The following is a 20,972-nucleotide window of genomic DNA, read 5'->3' as shown; positions in this document are numbered from 1 at the left end:
GATTTTATATTATAATAGTAGGCAAAGCAAATGTCGCACATTAATATACATGGCGGTCTTTTAATGTGCTTTAATCATATAAAAGAATACTAATTTGTGGTTTGTGTGGCACAATAAAGTCACTCCTTCAAGTTCCATCTGCCCCTGCGTCACCCCGGATTAGTCCATACTCGTGAAGGCACGGGGGCTACAAAACTGTTCATGTTTGTAAACAATTAATAACGTTTATTACTAGCGTGTGTTACAATACAAGCCAATGTGTGGGTGATGTTGTTGACGAGCCAGGATCAGTAGAATAATGACGTCTCGATTCATTCATTTGAATTCACTTTACGTTGGAACCCGTGGACCGGCATAATGGTAGCGCCTGTAACTTGCACATGTTGCTGCTTTGCTTTGAACTGAAATAGAGTGAGGGGAAGCGTTTGTGCAACTGCCGGGTAGGCAGGCGTCCAGCGGAAAACTCACATACTGCCCGCCACCCTGACACACTTCTCAGTTTGCAGTTATTCCGTCACGTTGTCTGTTAAGTGCCCTTGCTTAAACACAAGCCGTTTTTAATACTCCAGATCAGGCCGAGTAATATCGGATGTGGTAAGTTCAGTTATGCACACTTGTGTAAGCTATTGCCTTGGTAATGTTAGCAACCCCAGCTAGTTGGCTGCCGTTAGCTAGTTAGCTAATAGCGGCAAGAGAAGGGGAAAAGTCGTTGGGTGGCTAGATAGCACTAACGCTAGCTGGACACAAGCTAACAACTACGCAGTCGTTTGAAGTGCTTTAGTGATAGTCTTAAACATCAATTGCCGCAGGCCATGCTAAGCATTTCAGCTCCACGTACCGGATAACCATAACCAACGAACCATGTAACTGTTAACATTTATTCAGCAATGGCTCATGTTATGTCTCTGAGAGTGTTCCGATAATCCGAAATTGTGAATAACGTTAACTGTAGCTTTAAAGCTTATTGGCTACAGACACAATGTGGACAAAATCTAACTATACAAGCAGGAACCGGCTCTTAATTGCTTTAGTAAGTGGTGAATTCTGTAATGTGGACGTTTATCGATGTTATCACTGAAACGACGTATTGCATTGCATCTCATATTTGTATGCCATGCAGACTTTGACATGGATAATATGCGTGTGTTTCAGTTACACTAGCCTTGAGGAAAATGGGTGTATTTTCTACCATTTATTAGCACAGAGATGAAAACGGGGTCCCCCGTCGACATGTATGCGGCCCACTCTTTTTTTGCTGGGCCTTTGTCATTTTCCAGGCACCCCCTCCCCCAACACTCCTCCTCTACAAAGAATGCTCACCCCTAACCTCAATGTGACTGAGGGCCCAAGCGCTCAGCATCACTATAGTTAGCAAGTAGCCCTACTTAATGTTGTACCTGTCTTCATCACTATCAGGTAGTTTATCTGCTTTCCTTTTTTTATTCTAACTATACAGAATAAAGTAATTTCATAGATTTTGCAATGTGGCACATGTGTTGTAAGATTTGTATGTGCAGTCCTCTTTCACATGCTATTACTGAGTGATCTTAGCCAAGATGGGCAGCAGGTCATTTAATTTGCAGACGGATTAATGTGTGTGTGTGTGTGTGTATATATATATATATATTTGTCGAAAGTAATATAATGTAGAATATTCATTTAACTATATATTAAAACTGCCAGCATCCATTGATGATTAAAAGGGACAGTTTAAATCTTTTAAAACATCAGCCAGACTCACCAGGCTATAGTATTGGAGGTGAATTTAAAAGCAGTCAAAGAGACCAGCTCTATAAAATTCTGCTGTTTTTGCAAATTATTCCAAATCGGATGAAGCAGTGAAGTACAGTGTCATTCAGTTCAGCAAACCAAGACCATTGTGTCCACAATGTTGTATAGTTTCCCCCTTGTGTATGGAAAAGTCTGTCAGTGGTTGGATAAAGGCTGTCATACAGAGCACTAATGTGAAAGGGAAATGTGTGATGAACCTCACTGGGGAAATGCATGCGCATCGCTATAGCACAGGCATGAACTTGGCAAGCAGTCACATTTTGGCCTTAAAATTAACTTTAATTGCCAAATGTCACGTTTACAAGACACAGGATTACAGCGTACGTGTTAATATGCAACTTCTCTTCCTTATACTTCGTATGCACGCTGTATTTTTTCGGGAGAATTGAAATATGTTTCCTAATATAGATTTGTGGAGGTAAAGCAGTTCATTTTGTAGCGTCGCTCTGTACACAGCATGCATCTTCTGGTAGCAAGGGGCGGGGTGAGAGCGGTTTGGGCTTCTGTCTTCCAGCCAATGACCGCAGCGCCTGCGCTGAGCCACGTGTTCCCGGCCACCCTTTCCTGTTTAATCTTTCAGGGTTAGCGTCACAATTTCTCCGCCCCTTTCTCCCCTTCTGCCATTTTGGTTTTGTTCCCGTCTTGCAGTCGGAAAGCCACCACCGCAGTCTATAGTAGAGAGACACTCTTAGCTCAGCGATAGTGACTCGACAATATAGTGCAGATCACTTTAATCCCGTAAACCCGTCTTTCTCTTCTTTGTACAACATATTCTCATCGCCATTACTGACATTAGACACAGCGGAAGAGCAGCGGGTTCGCACTGGGAAGGGACCGAGAAGCATTATTGGTAAGGAAAGAGAAATCAATGAGGAGGCACGAGTGGAACGGCTGCCTCTTTCATTCGTCAAAAATGCAAAAACGGAGCGAAAATGTTGTATTTTGATTATTTTTGTTATGTACTTTTTATTTACAAAACGGTATCATTGTTGGACCTGCACTGACTAAGTGTCAAAATAAACCCCTTGGTGTTTTTGTGGCGATAGCAGTTAGCTACTAGCTTGTAAAGTTGTGCGGTAACGCAGGCCTGTAGGCCGAGGAGCTATTGGAAACACAGACTGACTTTGGTGTTTTATTGCCTCTAACTTATTCATTTTGTGACTCCCGTGTCCTCGCTAAATTATCAGATTAGTCGGTCTGTTTAATGGATTTCCCCCCATCTCGGGTTGATCGACACTGATGGAAGAGCTTGTTAAACCGGTTTGTTAGCGGCTAACTTTATGAATCACGGTGTTTATGAAGGAACTAGCAACAACACTGACGGAGAGGGAGGGGAATCGCTTTGCTGTATCATGCCGGATGCATTTATTTTCGATTTGGATGAAATCGACACATTTGTTTGTGTTGTTGTATGCATTCTCCGGGTAGTTTGACCTCTTCTCAGGTTTATTAACGATCGTCGATCGACATAAGGACTGAGTTGCGTTGGATGCGAATTGAGTTGAATAGCCGTCGAAATGTGCGACCGATACTGCGGCCTCTTACCGACGAAAATGAGGGACTTTGTCCTTTGTAGTTTAGGATGAGATGATGGTGAACGTCTCTTGCCCATGGGTGTTCAATTAAAATGGCAGAACAGAAAAAATAGAATAGGAATAGAGAAACACCTCACTGTCTTTTTAGTTATCCTGTGACTGCGTACAATATGTGAATCGAGTTTGACTGGTGTTGGTTTTAATACTGATAACTTGTATAGCACCTTTTTTAAAAGCATTAATACAGTTATTAGACCTGGTTGAGGAAAATATGAAGCCAAACAATTGACTATACAGTCTCTTCCTGATTTTCAATAAGGCAGCTTGACCATTTCCAGAAAGGGAGAAAAAGATGTAGTCAGTGTCTGCAGTTAAGAGTATTTAGTGGGGGAGTAACTGTAGGTAAAAGTCACAGCTTGGTGTATATATCTCAGTTTTGATATGAGATGTGAAAAAACTGTTTTTCATTTATTAGCATGCTTAAATGAGACTCAACTGTAAACACTTTCCTGAAAGAAGTTGAACAGTGTAAAAAAAAAGAGAGAGTATTTCGGAGTATTATAAAACAATTCTAGATATTGCTGCACCTACTACGAACTAACCTCAAAGATGAATGTGAAAGTTCTCAAATAAAAAGTGTTTAACACTTAAGTTGAACAGTCCTTGCTTGTTCATTCATTCTATTTTCAAGCCACATTTCTTATTTTGTTAAATATGAAAGGGAGGTCATAACAGGAGATTTATCCAAATTCCTAATAAAGACTGCTTATGTGCCAGGGGTATCTGCATTTGTAAAAAAAAAATGCACTCCGTTTTTTCTTGTTCTGGTGATATCCACATTTCAAATGAGTTAATATTTTATGTATTACCATCGGCATAGCTGATTTCTATTGAACAGGGACATCATTTGTCTTTCTCTGCTGCTACAGTAGTTCACTGGGAACCGAGTGTTCCCATACACCAGACATGAAGGAGATAGGTGGCTCTTCAAGCTTTGGGTTCGTGCTTGCATTCTCTATACAAGTCTGGTCCGTGCTTACGATAGATGTTAATGCTGAAGTCAGCTGCATTAACAGGCTTGACAACAACATGCAAGGTGATTGTGTTACGTTGTCGGGGAAACAAGGAAATGTGATTAAGCTCCGCTGTGCATTAGTGTGGTTACTGCAGAGCATATTTTGAAAATGTACACATGTACTGAATTTGTTCAGTGCCTATAGTATTTGGTGACAAATTATAGAATTAAGTGGAGGCTGTACACAGTGCTGGGCAATATATCATATATGATGTTGTTCAAAAGACTCCTTTTAGGCAATAATAGTGTGAAAAAGCTTGATCATGCGTGACAGGTATTTTTCTGCCGTGACGAAAAAATCGGAAACCTGTCCGTCATTTTGACAGATTAAACACAGAGGTCGATCTACCATAACTAATTAATGCACAACACATTACACTTTAATTTCTTGTAAAATGTTTACTCACGTAATTGTTATGTATAATTATATAAAGATATATACACGCGCATGATTCAGCTCTTTTCATTGAACCGTGTTGGCTGTTCATTCTTCCCCATCAGTATAATAAACGACAGTAGTACATAAACAAGTTCAGCACTGTCCCCATGCATGAAAAGGTTTGATAATAATGTTACTCATGCCCATTTCTCAGGCTCGGTTCATTTTCTGGCAGATTTGTTTTTGGCTCAGAGCCAGTCCACCTGCTCTTTACACTAGTAATCTTTCAAAAGGAAGGGGATTTTGGTGGCCTTTAACTTGGATAGTAATTTAAGTTTAAACCATAGCAGTGACTTGTGTTTTTCTCGCACCTCTCCAAACCCCAATTAAATGTATAATTAATAATTTTGTTTGGTCCAGAAAATGTTGGAAAAATTTAATCTGTGTCTCTTAAACCTCGGAGCAAGGGTGTAATCGGTCTACTCTCAAATGTAACCTGAAAGTACTCATTATTAAACTGAAAGCTTGGAGTTTGTTTAAATTAATTAAAAAACCTACTGAATTTGATAACTGAAAATCAAAAATACTTGGTAATTAACCAATCTATCATAATTGTATCCCTAAAATGTGTAAAAGGACTCAGTGGGCTGCCACGATCCGCTTGATACGTTTAATTGTTAAAGCTACCAACTGTAATTTCTTTTAAAGTTGATAGATTTATAAAATAATTTATAAACCTATCATTTATAAATTGTATATACATTTGTGGAAGGAACATGTGAAGTAGTACTGTCTATCAGCTTGCCGGTTGGTCCATCTAATGTTTTTCCTCAATGAACAGATGTCCAGCTCGCCGCTGTCCAAGAAGCGTCGCTTGTCAGGAACAGAGACGAAGACGGGATCCCACTGCTCCTCCTCAAACTCTGTCAGAACTGATCTGTCCCACACACCTGCCAACGTAAGCATAAATACAGACTCTGTATATATATATGTTTAGGAAGAAACTTGTAACACAAACTAATCTCTCCTCCTGTTTCTCGTTAGGGCATGGCTAAGAATGGCAACGATGCTGAGATCGATGAAGGCCTGTACTCCAGACAACTGTAAGACTTGATCCTAATAACAATACTTAAAAACCTTCAAGTTGTAGATGTGGAGTTTTGAAGATTTTTCTCTCCCTCTGTAGTTACGTGTTGGGCCATGAGGCAATGAAGCGCATGCAAAACTCCAATGTCCTTATCTCTGGAATGAGGGGACTTGGAGTGGAGATTGCCAAGAATGTAATTTTGGGAGGAGTGAGAAGTGTCACGGTCCACGACCAAGGAGTTGCAGAATGGAGAGACCTTTCCTCTCAGGTGGGAAGCATGGATGGATATTGTAGGAGTGGACAGTCATTTTCATAATATAATTTTCTTCTACATTAGGGGCAGAATAAAGGGGAAAATTGCACTTTTCAAGTTAGGGTTTTTGTGTCTGATTTTGAAGTCAAATATGCCTTTTATTACTCACTTCCTTTTAGGGCTGAGCAATATTTTATCTTTATTGTGACATGATGCAGATATGGTCTTAGAGTTTTGATATGGTCATATTGTGATAAGATATGTAATGTCTTTTCCTGGTTTTAAAGACTGTTGCCTTGATAATTGTGATATTTATCACTTTTAATAAAAAAAAAAACCAAATGTTACAAATTAGATATTACAGAGTTTTTAAAAAAAGTACAATTATATTTAAAAGTCACTCGAGAACAGCTTAATTATTTGTACTAGTGCAGTGCCCGTAGGAAGTATTTAGTCCTATAGTGGGAGCTGAAGAAGATTGGCCAAATGAGGCTGTGTGGGAAGGTTGGATGTACAAAGAGGTGTACACTTGTGTATAGTTAAAATACAAACTGTATATTGGGTAACACATGGATGTACATTGAGATATAAAGAGACACAGAAAACAGAACGGGGAAACTTGATGAGCTCAGAAAAACAACATCTGCAGCTTTATATCCTGATATCTAGCCCTAATATCACCCAGCATTGCGGAAGTATTAGATTTGTGTATGATGCATCATTATTCATTGATGATCTTTCAATAATGATCCATCTTTTTTTTTTACATTGGTCGGCACAACTTTATTCTTGTCATCCAAAAAGGTCTGTGGCCACCCCACCCTTAATAATGGTCTGACACAGATTTTTTTCTCTCTACTGGTCTGATATCCAATTAGTGGAAATATGTTTACTATGCCTTCACTCTCATTTCATATAACTCTGAGTGCCTATGGATGTTAACTGCTTTCTGCTCTGTTTGGCATTGTTGACCACAAGCCACTGTGAACCTGCTTATTTCTTTGTCTTATTTTTTTGGCAGCCATGTACATTCTTGTTATTTCTGGCACAGCGCCACAATAAGCATGCATCCTCTGGCTGTTGGTCATGAATATTGTAGCAAACATTACAACATGACATGGTGCTCAATATTGTTTTGTATCAATTAAATTATAGCTTGAAGGATGGCTAAAGTAAAAGATTCACAATGGAAACTACTGCAAAGTTGCCACTGAATGCAGTGTTTTATGTTTAGTTTGTTTTGTTTCTGGTAAATTTGTGACACCACAATCCATGTGTAATAGCAATGGAAATGGTGTTAATTGCTGCTTTACAGCAGGTTTGCCAAACCCATCAATTTTGGTGTGAAAGAGACACAACCATGGCTGAAGCCTGTGTCAACCGAACAATCCAAATTTGAATGTAGCTGTTAAAAATAAGGCAGATTAATTTGTCACAATAGCACATTCTTAGGTCTGAGTGAACCCTATCCTCAATCACCCAGTCTGAGTTAAACCTGTGTCCTCAAGTGTTTCTATTTCAGTTTCTGGCTTTTGCTCAAGCGTCCATTCGGCAGGTCTTAAACTACTAAGGATTTAGTATAGCACATATCCATCCTAAGCTCATCATCTATTCTCAAACCCTAAACAAATTTTTAGCACCTGTTTAAGTGTTTTCTCTGTTCGTACTAAAATAAGGGTCCACATGAGTCTTGCATTCCACGCATGTGTAATTGATCTCACATTCCAATTTTAGCTGTGATTTTATATGGCCCGGGTGGCTGAACTGTTCAGTCCAACCTTGTCTGAATAGTCATTATTGCTTTACAGACATATTATCAATTATTTATTGACTTTACCTTTTTTCCTGTGTGTGGTCAGTTTTACCTGCGGGAGGAAGATCTGGGTAAGAACAGGGCAGAGGTGAGCCAGCTTCGCCTTGCCGAACTCAATAACTATGTTCCTGTGACGGCCTACACTGGTGACCTCTCTGAAGACTACCTGACGAAGTTCCAGGTATAACTTGGTTGGAATCAACACACTCGCATTCAGCAATGAAAGAACAGTTTTTAATCTGTCTCTTTTTTTACGTCCAAGGTGGTAGTATTGACTAACTCAACTCTAGATGAGCAACAGCAAGTTGGAGAGCTCTGCCACAACAATGCAATCAAGCTGATCATCGCAGACACACGTGGTCTGTTTGGGTATGTTTCCAACTCCTTACGTTTGTTTTATAGTTCTCATGAAGTGTCTATCATTGTCCTAAATGGTGTGCATTTTACATTCTCTTATGTAGCCAGCTCTTCTGTGATTTTGGTGAAGAAATGATATTGTATGACACCAATGGAGAACAGCCACTAAGTGCCATGATTTCCATGATCACCAAGGTTTGTTATCATGTCCTGCTGAAGATTTAAAGCAGTTAAGCTTTTTAAGAAATAACATGAGATTTAATCTTTGTCACACTTAAAATGTTCATTTTTTGGTTCCTTTAGGACAATCCAGGGGTTGTAACGTGTCTGGACGAGGCTCGACATGGCTTTGAAAATGGTGACTTTGTGACCTTCACCGAGATTCAGGGTATGACAGATCTTAATGGCTGCCAGCCTGTGGAAATCAAAGTTCTGGGTAAGACCTTTTTTCATTTAAGAGAAGATTGTCTGTTTTTTTTTTGTCAGATTATGACTTGCAAATCGAAATGGCTTTCCTTCTCTGTGCAGGTCCCTACACCTTTAGCATCTGTGACACAACTGGATTTGTGGATTATGTAAGAGGCGGAATAGTCTCCCAGGTTAAGATGCCCAAAAAGATCTCCTTTGTAAGTATCTCATGTTGCACTTTTTCTGTTGATATGTGATAGTGATCTCAGTAACTTCATATTTACATGTCATTGTCTTGTATGTCCATTCATTCTGTAGAAATCCTTTACTTCCGCCATGGCTGAGCCAGAGTTCCTCATGACAGACTTTGCCAAGTTTGAGCGTCCAGGGCAGCTGCATGTGGGCTTCCAGGCTATCCACGCCTTCCAGAAGAAAAACAACCGCCTTCCTGTTCCATGGAGCCAGGTAAATATCTGCCGTATTTATGGCATTACTGTCTTAAAAGGTCCAGTGTGTGAGAATTGCTGACGTATAATGGTTAAGACTGCAGGCTGTGTCAAACGTCTCATCTCACCCTTACCTGGTGGCCTTACCTACAGGAAAGATGACTCTCACTTGATATGTGCATGTGAAATGTATGCTCTAGCTATTGGACTGTGGTAGAAGCATGGCGGTGCAAGACCGTCTCCAAAATACAAGGCCCCCTCCCCCCGAGCTTGAGTAGAAGGCAGCAATATCATTGCAGTTTCTTCAGAAAGTACCTCCTAGTTTATATCTTTTTTATTAAAATTATGATTATAAATTTTTCTGCATCTATTCATAGGGGTTCGATACTATATATTTTTTTTTTTTTTTACACAATTGAGAATCAAGTTTTTTCCTCCACCCTTAGTAAACCACAACATGAAAACCCTGTTACATATTTTAATGATGTGCCTTACAGGCAAGACTTTTATCACAGAATGTTGCATGGAAACCAGTATAATGAAAATACCTATGTGTTTATTTTAGAAGCTGGAAAGCTGAATTATAAATTATCAGCACAGTTGGCAATTCATTTAGTAGTTGAGTATTACATCAGTGCTGACCTGTGTGTTTTTCCCCCCAGGCTGATGGTGATGACCTGTTGATGTTAGCCAAGGAGATAAACTCTGCCCAGACGGGGGCTGCGAAAATTGAGCAGTTTGATGAAGCTCTGATCAAAAAGTTGTCGTTTGTTTGTTCTGGTGATCTGGCCCCTGTCAATGCCTACATCGGTGGTTTGGCAGCACAGGAAGTGATGAAGGTCAGTGCTGACTGTTGTGTAAATTTAAGGTGATAATCCAGTGTTAATAGCCCCTTTACTGTCCTCTGATTAGACATATTGGAACATGCACTGTTGATATGCTCATGAATGTACTGCTAATATGCTCATGTACATTGTCTCTGTTGTTTAGGCATGCACAGGAAAGTTTATGCCGATAATGCAGTGGCTGTACTTTGATGCCCTGGAGTGTCTGGCTGAAGAGGAAGGGGTCATACTCACAGAGGAAGAGTGCGCCCCTGTAGGTGTTCAAATGAAATTGCACACATTGCTTAAGGATACACATGATGTGACGAACCTTGATGTTGAACCTACCCTTGTCTTTTACTCCTAGAGGAACTGCAGATATGATGGGCAAATTGCAGTTTTTGGCACCAAGCTGCAGGATCTGCTTGGCAAACAGCGCTATTTCCTGGTGAGTTTACCAGTTGTTTTTAATGACACAGAATGTTGTTCATGAAGTACTGTCAAAACATTTTACTCAGAGGCGGAAAAACTGTAAGAGTTCCTGTGGTGGATGCGTATTGCCAGATATAGAAGATATCCTGTGATATGCTTTGTTAGTAAATGTCATGATAAATCTAATATCGGTATTATCCTTATAACATAAATTTCCATCATGCTGATTAAGCCTTTCTCCTCCATTAGACCATGTCTCAGCATAGCAGTGTATTTGTGTCTGTGGTGACACAGGAATCATAACTGATTATGACAAATGAGTGACTCAACTACTGTGATCATTTCACTGATGTGATGTGTAATCATTCCAGGTTGGAGCTGGTGCCATTGGCTGTGAGCTATTGAAAAATTTTGCTATGATTGGACTTGCCGGTGGAGAGGGTGAGGTCATTGTGACAGACATGGACACCATAGAGAAGTCCAACCTCAACAGACAGTTCCTCTTCCGACCCTCAGATGTTACGGTTAGTGTAATTTATTTGTAATTACGGCTACAAACAGCTTTGTAGTAAATTGTACTAAATAAGCAGCTGCTGGTGGACATGAACCTTGGATAATAATGTTGTGGCCACTTTCACATTGTGTGCAAGTGCAGTGCATGATGCCGGCAGTGTTGATTTGCTGCATCTTATGCACTTCTGTTTTTTACACCGGTGTGTTTCTTGCTCACCTGTCATGGGGCTCCTGTTTAACTTCTATGTTTTACAGTACAGCTTGTCTTTGTGAGAATCATAAAGCATACTTATAGTTATTCAAAATTCTCCCAAACCTGTAAATCGAGTATTAAAGTAAATGACGGTTGTTTTTTTTTTACTGTAGGATGAGTCTATTATTTGTTGCAGCCCTGAGCTTAACACTTGTTAACCACCACTCGGTTGCACTACTGGAGTTGACATTGCAATAGAAAGTGATAATGACTCTGATAATTTTTGTGTGGCAACAGAAAATGAAGAGTGACACAGCAGCAGCAGCAGTGAAGCAGATGAACCCCTCTATCAGGATCACAGGTCACCAAAACAGAGTCGGCCCTGACACAGAACGAGTATATGACGACGACTTCTTTGAAAGCCTTGATGGAGTGACCAATGCACTGGACAATGTTGATGCACGTAAGGCATTCCAATCAGTGAATTCATTTTTTTTTTTACCTTCTTGGGAATTATATTTCTAATGTGGATGTTTATAAGCCATATATTTACTATCTATGATGTGCTTTGTTTTATTTTGCCCCTGGGGTAGGTATGTACATGGATCGGAGGTGTGTGTACTACCGTAAACCCTTACTGGAGTCTGGTACTCTGGGCACCAAGGGCAATGTCCAGGTCGTGATCCCTTTCCTCACAGAGTCGTACAGCTCCAGCCAAGACCCGCCAGAGAAGTCGATCCCCATCTGTACACTGAAGAACTTCCCAAATGCTATTGAACACACACTGCAGGTAAGAGGCACACATGCAATCGATTGGGCGGGTGGCCGCCAGTTTGAGACCCCTGTTATAGATAACTCCAAAGTGATAGGGTTTTTAAATTTCAACAGTTCACCATTTTTTATTGACATTTTTTTAAAAAGTCCCATTCAAGCTGGGGTTAGTGAAATCGTATTTTTTAAAATTTGCTAAATGGATTGACAACAGTTAATGCTTCTCTTTTGAAGTTGGCCAAAAGTCATGTCAAACAGTCATAAATGCCTTTTTACAGCAGCTGTTTTATGTATAATAATCAACATATTACAATAAATTAAATTGCTATGGCATCTGAGAAATGTTACAGAATAATTAAATTTAGGATTTTTTATTATTGATTTCTTGTGTCTAGAAGGGTGAATTGAATGCATTATTGATATGTTATCTCCTCCTCTGCTCAGTGGGCCCGTGATGAGTTTGAGGGATTATTTAAACAGCCATCAGAGAACGCCATGCAGTACCTCACGTGAGTTGCTTTCATCGCTGTCATCTAAATGTAATGTAATTGTTCTATTTGACAGAACAATTGATTTCAAATAGTCATCTTTTATTGTTGCCCTCTATTCAGCCAATCGGATATGTTACTTAGTTTGAACATGCTGCGAATAATCCAAAATGATATATGTATACAAAGCTGTATAATATCACTAGAACCTGGCACCATCTAGTGGTCTGAAATGTCGATTGATTTTTTTTTTTTCCAAATGTTTATTTGTAACATCAGTTCATTTTAATGCCATTATCTATTTTCCCCCACCCTGTAATTGTGTCATCTTAATGTAAAATTAGTGGTCCTATCCAAAATAAGGACATCTATTCTGCGTGGCATGTAATGTACGATAAAAGATGATTACAATAAACTATACATTACTGTGCCAAAGTCTTGGGGCACTATTAGATGTGTTGTTTTAGCAATGCAATAATTACCATACATTATATCTTTTTTTCTCATTCTATGTCAGAAAATGTAATTTCTACTCCTACCTTTTAAATGTTAAAATTCATTAATCAATATGGATGGTGTTGCTTTATTTTTAATCCTGTGCTTAAAATGGTTCTTCAGCTGATCTTGCAGTATTGTACTTGCAGAGATCCTAAATTCATGGAGCGGACTCTCAAGCTTCCTGGAGCTCAGCCTGTAGAGGTTCTAGATGCTGTTTACAAGTGTCTGGTCTCGGACTGCCCCCACAGCTGGGCTGACTGTGTAGCTTGGGCACGCAACCACTGGCAGTGCCAATACAGCAACAACATCCGCCAGTTGCTGCACAACTTCCCCCCAGAACAGGTACACACAAAATTTGTGAGCATGTCTGATCAGAATCTGATCCACATGGATTTCTATAGTTGCAGGCCATGCCTTGGAATAACAAGTAGTCTAAACAAAATTGGCAAGAGACGTGCCCGTTACTGTCCCAAATTTCTGATTGCAAGGAAGCGGCAGAGAAGGAAACTTTTGAGTTATGCCATCTCATCACTGCTGGAATGGCAGGAGAGGCGGGTGTGTGATGCAGGCAGACCAGTGATGCCTGGTGCTTTCCCTCTTTCTTTCTTTTTAACACCAACTTGTTTTCCACTTTTAAACACGGCTCCATTAACTTCCGTCCCTCTGGGCCTATGTAGTTGTTGTTGTTTGAGTCGCACTGCGAGTGATGCAGAAGACACTTTGAAATCTTGTATGAGCGACCAAAACATTCAGATTGAAATGGATCTGTAAAAATCAGATCAGGATCACATTAGAAACCAGCTCGGTATGTGGCTTTCCACCTCCCTCGCTGCACGTTACCTACATAGATATGCACACCACTGTACAGTTGAACAAACAAATGAATTAATGAAAGTTGAGCTTTGGCTGAAGGTCAGCTGAGCCCACTGTGGATGTTATTTTAATATATTGTAATTTTTATTCTTAAAGTTTTCAGAATTGTTCTTTTCTCCTGGTCAAAATTTCCCAAACAGTGTTGTTGACTGCACTGTTAACCTAACACGAGCTGCTGTTGCATTGCATCAGTTATTTCACACCTTTTTAGATTCTTCGAAGTAGCCACCTTTTGCTTTTGACTGGTATGATAAATAAAACAAACCAGAATACCTTGTGTATTCACCTTATTTCCTTGCTGCTCCCTCAAAGACCTGCTTTTTATTTGTGAAGTGTTTTTTTTATGTTCTTTTCATGAATACATTTCTTTATCTTTCAGCTCACCAGCTCTGGTGCTCCTTTCTGGTCTGGCCCAAAGAGGTGTCCTCACGCCCTAGATTTCAGTACTAATAATGTAAGAATCCATTCAGTGTTTTTACTGCAGCCACTTGAAGCATTATGCCATTATGTAATTTACTTTAAAACAGTGACTGATGTGCTTTCCTTGTAGGAGCTGCACATGGATTACGTATTGGCAGGGGCCAACCTGTTCGCTCAGACGTATGGCTTGCCAGGCAGCACTGATCGTGCTGGTGTGGTCAAGATCTTGCAGGAGGTCAAAGTGCCTACCTTCACCCCTCGCTCCGGAGTTAAAATCCACGTCTCTGACCAGGAGCTGCAGAATAGTAATTCTTCTGTTGGTGAGATGCTCAAATTTCAAGGTCACAGTCACTTAATATATACGTGTGTGTGTGTGTATGTATGACTCAGCAAGTTCCAGAGCAATGCTGATTCTTTAGATCAGTTCAAAAGACCTATCATTCCAGAAAATGAAAAACTCCAACACTTGGCAAAATCTCTATTTTAACAGAGGGAGGTTTTGTGTATTTAGCAACAGCACTGATGGTAGCTGGAAGTACTGAACTGAATCCCAACCCATTCTGTTTCAGTTCAGTGAGTTAGACGGAGTCTGTGCTCCAGTCATGCAGGAAGAACTGAACAATTTGGTGAACCAATCTTTTGAACAAATCTTTTTAGTGAACTGATTCTAAAGATTCAGCTTTTGTTCCCATCACTAAAATGAATGGTTGCTGTTTTATGTGCATCACTTTGTATAAGATCTGCTATACAAATCAGTTTTTCACTTAATATTCATCAAAATACATGTATCTAATGTGTTCTTGTAACATTTTTTGTAAGAAACCGCATATTTTGTATCACTTAACATCTGACATCTTTTTTTGATGGAGGAAGCAGATTAATGATATTTAGAATTATGTTTCTTTTTTTATTTCTTGTATCACATTTTGATCAGGATGATCATGACAGGAAGTCACAATTTGTGTCGGTAGTGTATTTTGGAGGTTGATTTATTGCTGGTAGTCGCTTTCATGTGAAACTACTAATAAACCGTGTACATTGGTGGTTCTTAAAGATGACCTCTGTTTTGATGTATAGATGACTCAAGACTGGAGGAGCTCAAGGCCCAGCTGCCCACTTCTGAGAACTCACAGTTCAAACTCTGCCCTATTGAGTTTGAGAAGGTACATGCATTTCTCTGTAACCTTATGTCTCCTGGTTGTTCTCAGTTGAACATATGCTAACTATTGTCCTGTCTGTGTGGTAACAGGATGATGACACAAACTTCCACATGGACTTTATTGTGGCAGCGTCCAACCTGAGGGCAGAAAATTATGACATTCCCCCTGCAGACAGACACAAGGTGAGGCAATCTTATACTGAGGTTGATGTTAATTATCTGTGCTGGGGGAAAAACCTTGACTTGATTTACTGGGTTACATGATCCAGAATACATCTGTCATAGTATTACCATTGTTTTACTGCTGTGCAAATGCAATCCCAAACAAATTTTACTTTTAAAATGGTGTGAACTTGGACTGTGGAGAAAGAAAAGTACCACATCCATGTTAATGATATTAACGCAATTTAACCTATTTTGAGCTCTACAAAGAAACTTGAAGCTTTGAACCAGTCTGATCATGTCTGTAGCCACTGCCTGCAATGGGCAACTCTCCACCACTACACACCAGTGATTATGGTCTGTCAGCTCAGGAACGATTTTGCAGAGCAGCAGATGGAACCAGTTACTGCAGAAGAAAAATGTGTAAAATCCTCATGCAGCAAAATTTGCATTGTAATTTTGGTCTGACATTTATTATATAGAGTCCATGTCAGAGTCAGGTTTTGATAAATATTTACTGTCAACCTAAAGGTTAGTCAAGTCCTTTACGCTGTCTTCATTGCTCTTTTTTTCCTCACCTTCTAATCCAGAGTAAACTGATCGCTGGAAAGATCATTCCTGCCATCGCCACCACTACGTCTGCTGTGGTAGGTCTGGTGTGCCTGGAGCTATACAAGATCGTGCAAGATCACAAGAAGCTGGAGTCGTACAAAAATGGCTTCATGAACTTAGCCCTGCCCTTCTTTGCCTTCTCTGAACCTATCGCTGCTCCCAAACACAAGGTAGGCACCTGCTGGTTTAAAGCTTTGATGGTTTGGTTTGGCTGGTCTATGGATGCATGATAATATCTTAGCTGATGACCCTCACGGATCTAATAGTTAGGGGAAATGGGGGGAAAAGGACAGCAACTGTTATTTTATGTGAAAGGTGTGAAACTAAGAAGCAGCCATAGCTGTGGCAACAGTTCGAATTGTCGAGTGAAAAGAAACGGATGGATGTACTTATTTACCAAGAGGTTTATCAGATAAAGCCAAAGTACTAAAACAATCACTAAAAATCTATTAATTGCCCTCGATGCGCACTGCTTTTCCATTGTAGATGAATAATTGAGACATATCAATTGTTTGATTGCACATTCCCCAACATATTTTGGCAAAAACAAATAAAAAAAGGACATTTAAATAAAATGTGAAACGGATACAAACAAAATTTAAGCCATAACCTAAATTTAAAAAAGGGTTACATCTTAAACTTTCAGAACTAGTTGCTCAGGCCTTACTCTAAAACTGTCACAGGATTAAACTACAGCCCCAACGAACTATTAATCTGTCAATTATATTTCTCTCAAACATTGATCAGTGTTTGTCAAAGCTGGAAATGATGATGTTCTTGAATGTCTTGTTTTGTTCACATACAAATTATTCAGTTTTAGTGATTTCTTTGTTATTTGGAGCAAAGAAACAAAGAAAATGTTCACATTTAAGAAGCTAAAACAATTAGAAATCTGGTTTAAATCATGAAAAAACGCTTCAAACCGATTATCAAAATGGTTGACGATTAATTTAGTAATCGATTAATGGTTTCAGCTCTAGATTAAACAAAACTCATATTTAGGCAGCACTGGTACAGCAGCAGCCAGTATTTATCTTAATTCAAACTGACTGGCTATTGGATATTCTTTAAAATGCTTCCCTACAGTTTTTAAATGATCTTTGAAATGATTATGAATATCACATGTCGCTGATCTGTCTGTCTGCTGCTAGGAGATTAGTCTGTGAAATTTGTATAACACCCAGGTGCTTGTGAGTGCATATGTTTATGATGAGCTGAAAGGCTTTTTCCTGATACCTTGTCCAAGCACCCGAGTGTTGAACACATTTTAGCAGTAGTCGTGGCAATATGCACCACATCAACCATAATGTGATATTTACATCTGTTTCAAAGATCATTTAAGAACTGCAGGGAAGCATTAAAAGAAAAACCATTAGCCCTCTGTTTCAGTTAAGATAAACACTGACGGTTGGTGTACCAGTGCTGCTTAACTGTGAGGTGTTATGTATTTGCCCATTGGATTTGGTATGGATTTTCTGTTTAATTCTGTGTCTTTACTCAAGTGTTTTAAAGTAAGGCTTATGTTAGGCCTGATCAGTGGTGGAGGAAGTACTGAATCTCAATACATAAGTAAAAGTACAAATAACCACAGAAATATTTACTTAAGTAAAAGTAGAAGTACCAAAATGACAACCCTACGTAAGTAAAAAGTATCTGATTTGAAATGTTAATTTAAAAGTACTTAATTAACTACTACACAAATATTTAAAGTCAATTGCAGTACATTAACCATTTTGACAACACTGTTAATTACCATATGTTTAAGGCTGTAAACGTTTGTTGATTCAGTGCATGAGTTTTAATTTGACGGGAGCGGGTCATAAGCTCGCTTTGATTAAAGCCTTGTTTATTCTCGCACCTGGGATGTGGTGCGGGGCTCTGCAGACGGCGCGCCCTACACGCAAGCACTGATAAGTATTAAGATTCTCTGCCTGAGCCCAACCCGTGCGGGTCTGGGTTCCCGCCACTATCCCCAGGTCAGGCCCTTGATCAAGCACTTGTGTTTTTTCCTCCCTCGTCGTGTTCGTGTGGTATGTCATAGCACGTCGTATTGTGTGAAGGCGGCTCTTGTGTGAAGGCGGCTCTGTAGAGACTAATTTTAACAACCGGGAGTTACTTAAACATGGCGTCACGTTTGTCTTTTTCTGGTCAGTTGCCATGGAAACGCGTCATGCTTTAACGCCGTATAGTTTCCCAGCACTATATATTATAAATCAGGAAAAATTACTATTGAAGAGTCAGAACTGTTTCCTTATCCTCATAGAAAGGTTTCTTTTTAAATGAAGAAATTTGATAACCATAACAGCAATGAGATGTGGGTACCATTTGTTTTTCATGTATATTTTGCATTTCTAGTCTCAATTTTGGCACAGTGTATTCTTTCTTTACAATGTGAATGATTAGAAGCTCTCCTATGATGATCCAGCCATGCTAATACTGATACACCAGGCAGATGCATGTCGTCTGTCGGGGTGTAAGTGAGTTCAGCTCAGCTTCTCATGCTGATGGAATCAGTGTGTGCTGAGGAGAACAAATACATTAATGTTTCATGCAAAAAAATAGTGTGCTCTCTCTGACTGACATTAGTATCTCATTAATTGCCACTCTTTGAACCTGTATTTGCAGTACTATGAAATCGACTGGACGTTGTGGGATCGCTTTGAGGTCACAGGCTTGCAGTCCAACGGGGAGGAGATGACACTCCAACAGTTCCTGGACTACTTTAAAGTATGTTCCCGTCAATCCTGCTCTTCATTTTGACATTTTGCTATTTCTGACCACATTTAACAATATCCCATCCATCTCTTGTTGGTCACTAGAACGAGCACAAGCTGGAGATCACCATGCTGTCTCAGGGAGTGTCCATGCTCTATTCCTTCTTCATGCCTGCTGCCAAGCTCAAAGAAAGACTGGACCTACCGTGAGTAGTCTGTTCATTAGGAAGCAAACTGTGAGAGGAATGGGAAGAATACAAAATGTCATGTCACAGTTATTTAGTTGTAAATTGTTCAGAATGTCACAATTTGATCTCCTATGATGATCCAGCCATGCTAATACTGATACACCAGGCAGATGCATGTCGTCTGTCGGGGTGTAAGTGAGTTCAGCTCACCTTCTCATGCTGATAGAATCAGTGTGAGCTGAGGAGAACAAATACATTTTCAGGATGTCCTGAAGTGAAAGATGCAGCCTTTGTAGCACTGTGACACAGCATTTTTAACTTATGTTAATATTTAATGTATCCGCAATTGCAATTCTAATAATGGAAATTCTTAGCGAACTTACGTTAAGAATCATTAACTTATTCTTAGTGTTTTTACAGTGATTGGTGAATTTGCTATCTTTTATTTCTTTGCATTTTTGAAAGCCTTGAAATGCGATTTTTGATAATGGGGTCTCAGAGTAAGAAAATCTCAAACTGCAACCCTTGTTTTCATTTAGATAACCGCCTGCGTTCATTGTAGTTTAGCTTTGTAGTTATCGTATTATTCATGTGTTTGGAGACGGTTTATCGAGTGTTTGGGGGGGAAACATTCAAAGTAACATTGATTGTTTATGCGTTTCTTTGCATAAGGCCTGACAGAGCAGTGTGTTTGAATGCACCATCATCAGAAGCTTAATAAATTAATTGAGAAACACGTTTTTTTTTTTTCTCTGTCCTGTAGGATGACGGAGATCGTGACTAAGGTTTCCAAAAAGAAGCTGGGCAAGCACGTGAAGGCACTGGTGTTCGAGCTGTGCTGCAACGACCTGACGGACGAGGACGTGGAAGTGCCGTATGTCAGATACACCATCCGCTGAGCGTCACACTGAACCCACCTATGGGAAGGTGTGAGTGCCGGGGGGGTGGTTGTTTAAAAGTTAAAATAAAATAAAAAAGTGAGCATTTGAGGTGGGTTGAGTTGTTGGGGGTGGGTGGGTTGATCCAGGTCAGGTCAGAGTGTACATAGCCCCAGTAAGCTTGACCTAAGGGAACCCCTGTATTGTGTGTTAGGATCCAGTGGGTGCTGGACTGTGGGAACAGTGGCGTCACTGGAGAGGAGGGAGCATGTTTTACTGGACCTCCTGATGTCTCTCTGCAGCAGAGCCTCTGCTCAGTATAATTCCAAGCCTTCGTGTTCTCCTGGTACTCCATCGCTCGGCTAATGTCGTACTGTTAGTCATCAGCAGTAAGGGATTTATTATTATTATTTTTTAAATCACTCCACTCTTCTCCTCATCGACCCGTTCCCACTCTCTGTTTTGCAAATAAAGTCAGTTCAATCAACTGCTGTGGGGATTCAAAGAAGAGATTTGACTTTGGGGCAAAATTGATTCTCAGTACATGTGTAACTATCCAAAATTCAACCCCAGATGCTGAATTTACTGTAGGATCACCTTAAATTTGACCTCTCTTGACTGGATTCTTACCCAAGGCCATCACATTAGCACTCTGTGACTGAGCAGCTCTTGCACAAGACATCAGTTCTCTTTATATTTCGGTTTTTTTGGGGGATGGGGGGTGGGTGGGTCTGTCTGGGTCTAACAAGAGTTCAAGAACGGTCTGGCACACACACAACTTGTAGATCATAAACTCTTTCTACCTTGTTAACTTCAAACGACATACAGTGTAAGAGCAAAGCAATGAGATGTATCTTGAAAATGCGAGCACTTAGTGTGATAGTGAATAAACATGTTAAGAAGATTTCTGAGTCTTTTTTTTTTTATTCTTTGCCATAATATTTGATGTAGTATTTAACTCAAAAAAGAAAGAATCAACTGATTTAGCTCTTGATTTAGTCTTTCACTCTTAACAGTTCAGCTGTTGATGCATAAGAGAAAACGGTTAATGTCACAGTTATCCCGACCAGTGTTGCAATTCACATTTTCACTAATATTCTGGC

At 39.8% G+C, this 20,972-nt stretch overlaps 1 protein-coding gene across 3 annotated transcripts; it reads left to right on the top strand.

Annotated features, from left to right (window-relative positions):
• Window positions 1-453: 453 nt before the first annotated feature.
• On the top strand, window positions 454-20,576 carry uba1 (ubiquitin-like modifier activating enzyme 1). 3 transcript variants are annotated; one of them, XM_083895267.1, is made up of 26 exons: window positions 454-594; window positions 5,622-5,738; window positions 5,825-5,883; window positions 5,967-6,135; window positions 7,980-8,114; window positions 8,196-8,302; window positions 8,395-8,485; window positions 8,594-8,726; window positions 8,819-8,916; window positions 9,017-9,163; window positions 9,807-9,983; window positions 10,135-10,242; window positions 10,336-10,416; window positions 10,772-10,924; window positions 11,404-11,569; window positions 11,700-11,896; window positions 12,322-12,386; window positions 13,010-13,205; window positions 14,116-14,190; window positions 14,287-14,497; window positions 15,234-15,319; window positions 15,406-15,498; window positions 16,068-16,259; window positions 18,715-18,816; window positions 18,909-19,009; window positions 19,755-20,576. In XM_083895267.1, the coding sequence occupies exons 2-26, from the start codon at window positions 5,622-5,624 to the stop codon at window positions 19,888-19,890; spliced, it is 3,195 nt and encodes a 1,064-aa protein (XP_083751393.1). In that variant the 5' UTR covers window positions 454-594; the 3' UTR covers window positions 19,891-20,576. The 3 variants fall into 3 exon arrangements, with proteins under 3 accessions (XP_083751393.1, XP_083751394.1, XP_083751392.1); XM_083895268.1 differs by lacking the exon at window positions 454-594 and adding an exon at window positions 2,450-2,641 and having other exon boundaries at window positions 14,287-14,476; XM_083895266.1 differs by lacking the exon at window positions 454-594 and adding an exon at window positions 2,450-2,641.
• Window positions 20,577-20,972: the final 396 nt, after the last annotated feature.

The sequence above is a fragment of the Microchirus variegatus genome (assembly GCF_963457635.1).
Source record: "Microchirus variegatus genome assembly, chromosome: 9".
Classification (NCBI taxonomy): Eukaryota; Metazoa; Chordata; class Actinopteri; order Pleuronectiformes; family Soleidae; genus Microchirus; species Microchirus variegatus.
Note: the sequence above shows the minus strand (reverse complement) of the source record. Positions and strands in the feature narration are given on the sequence as shown.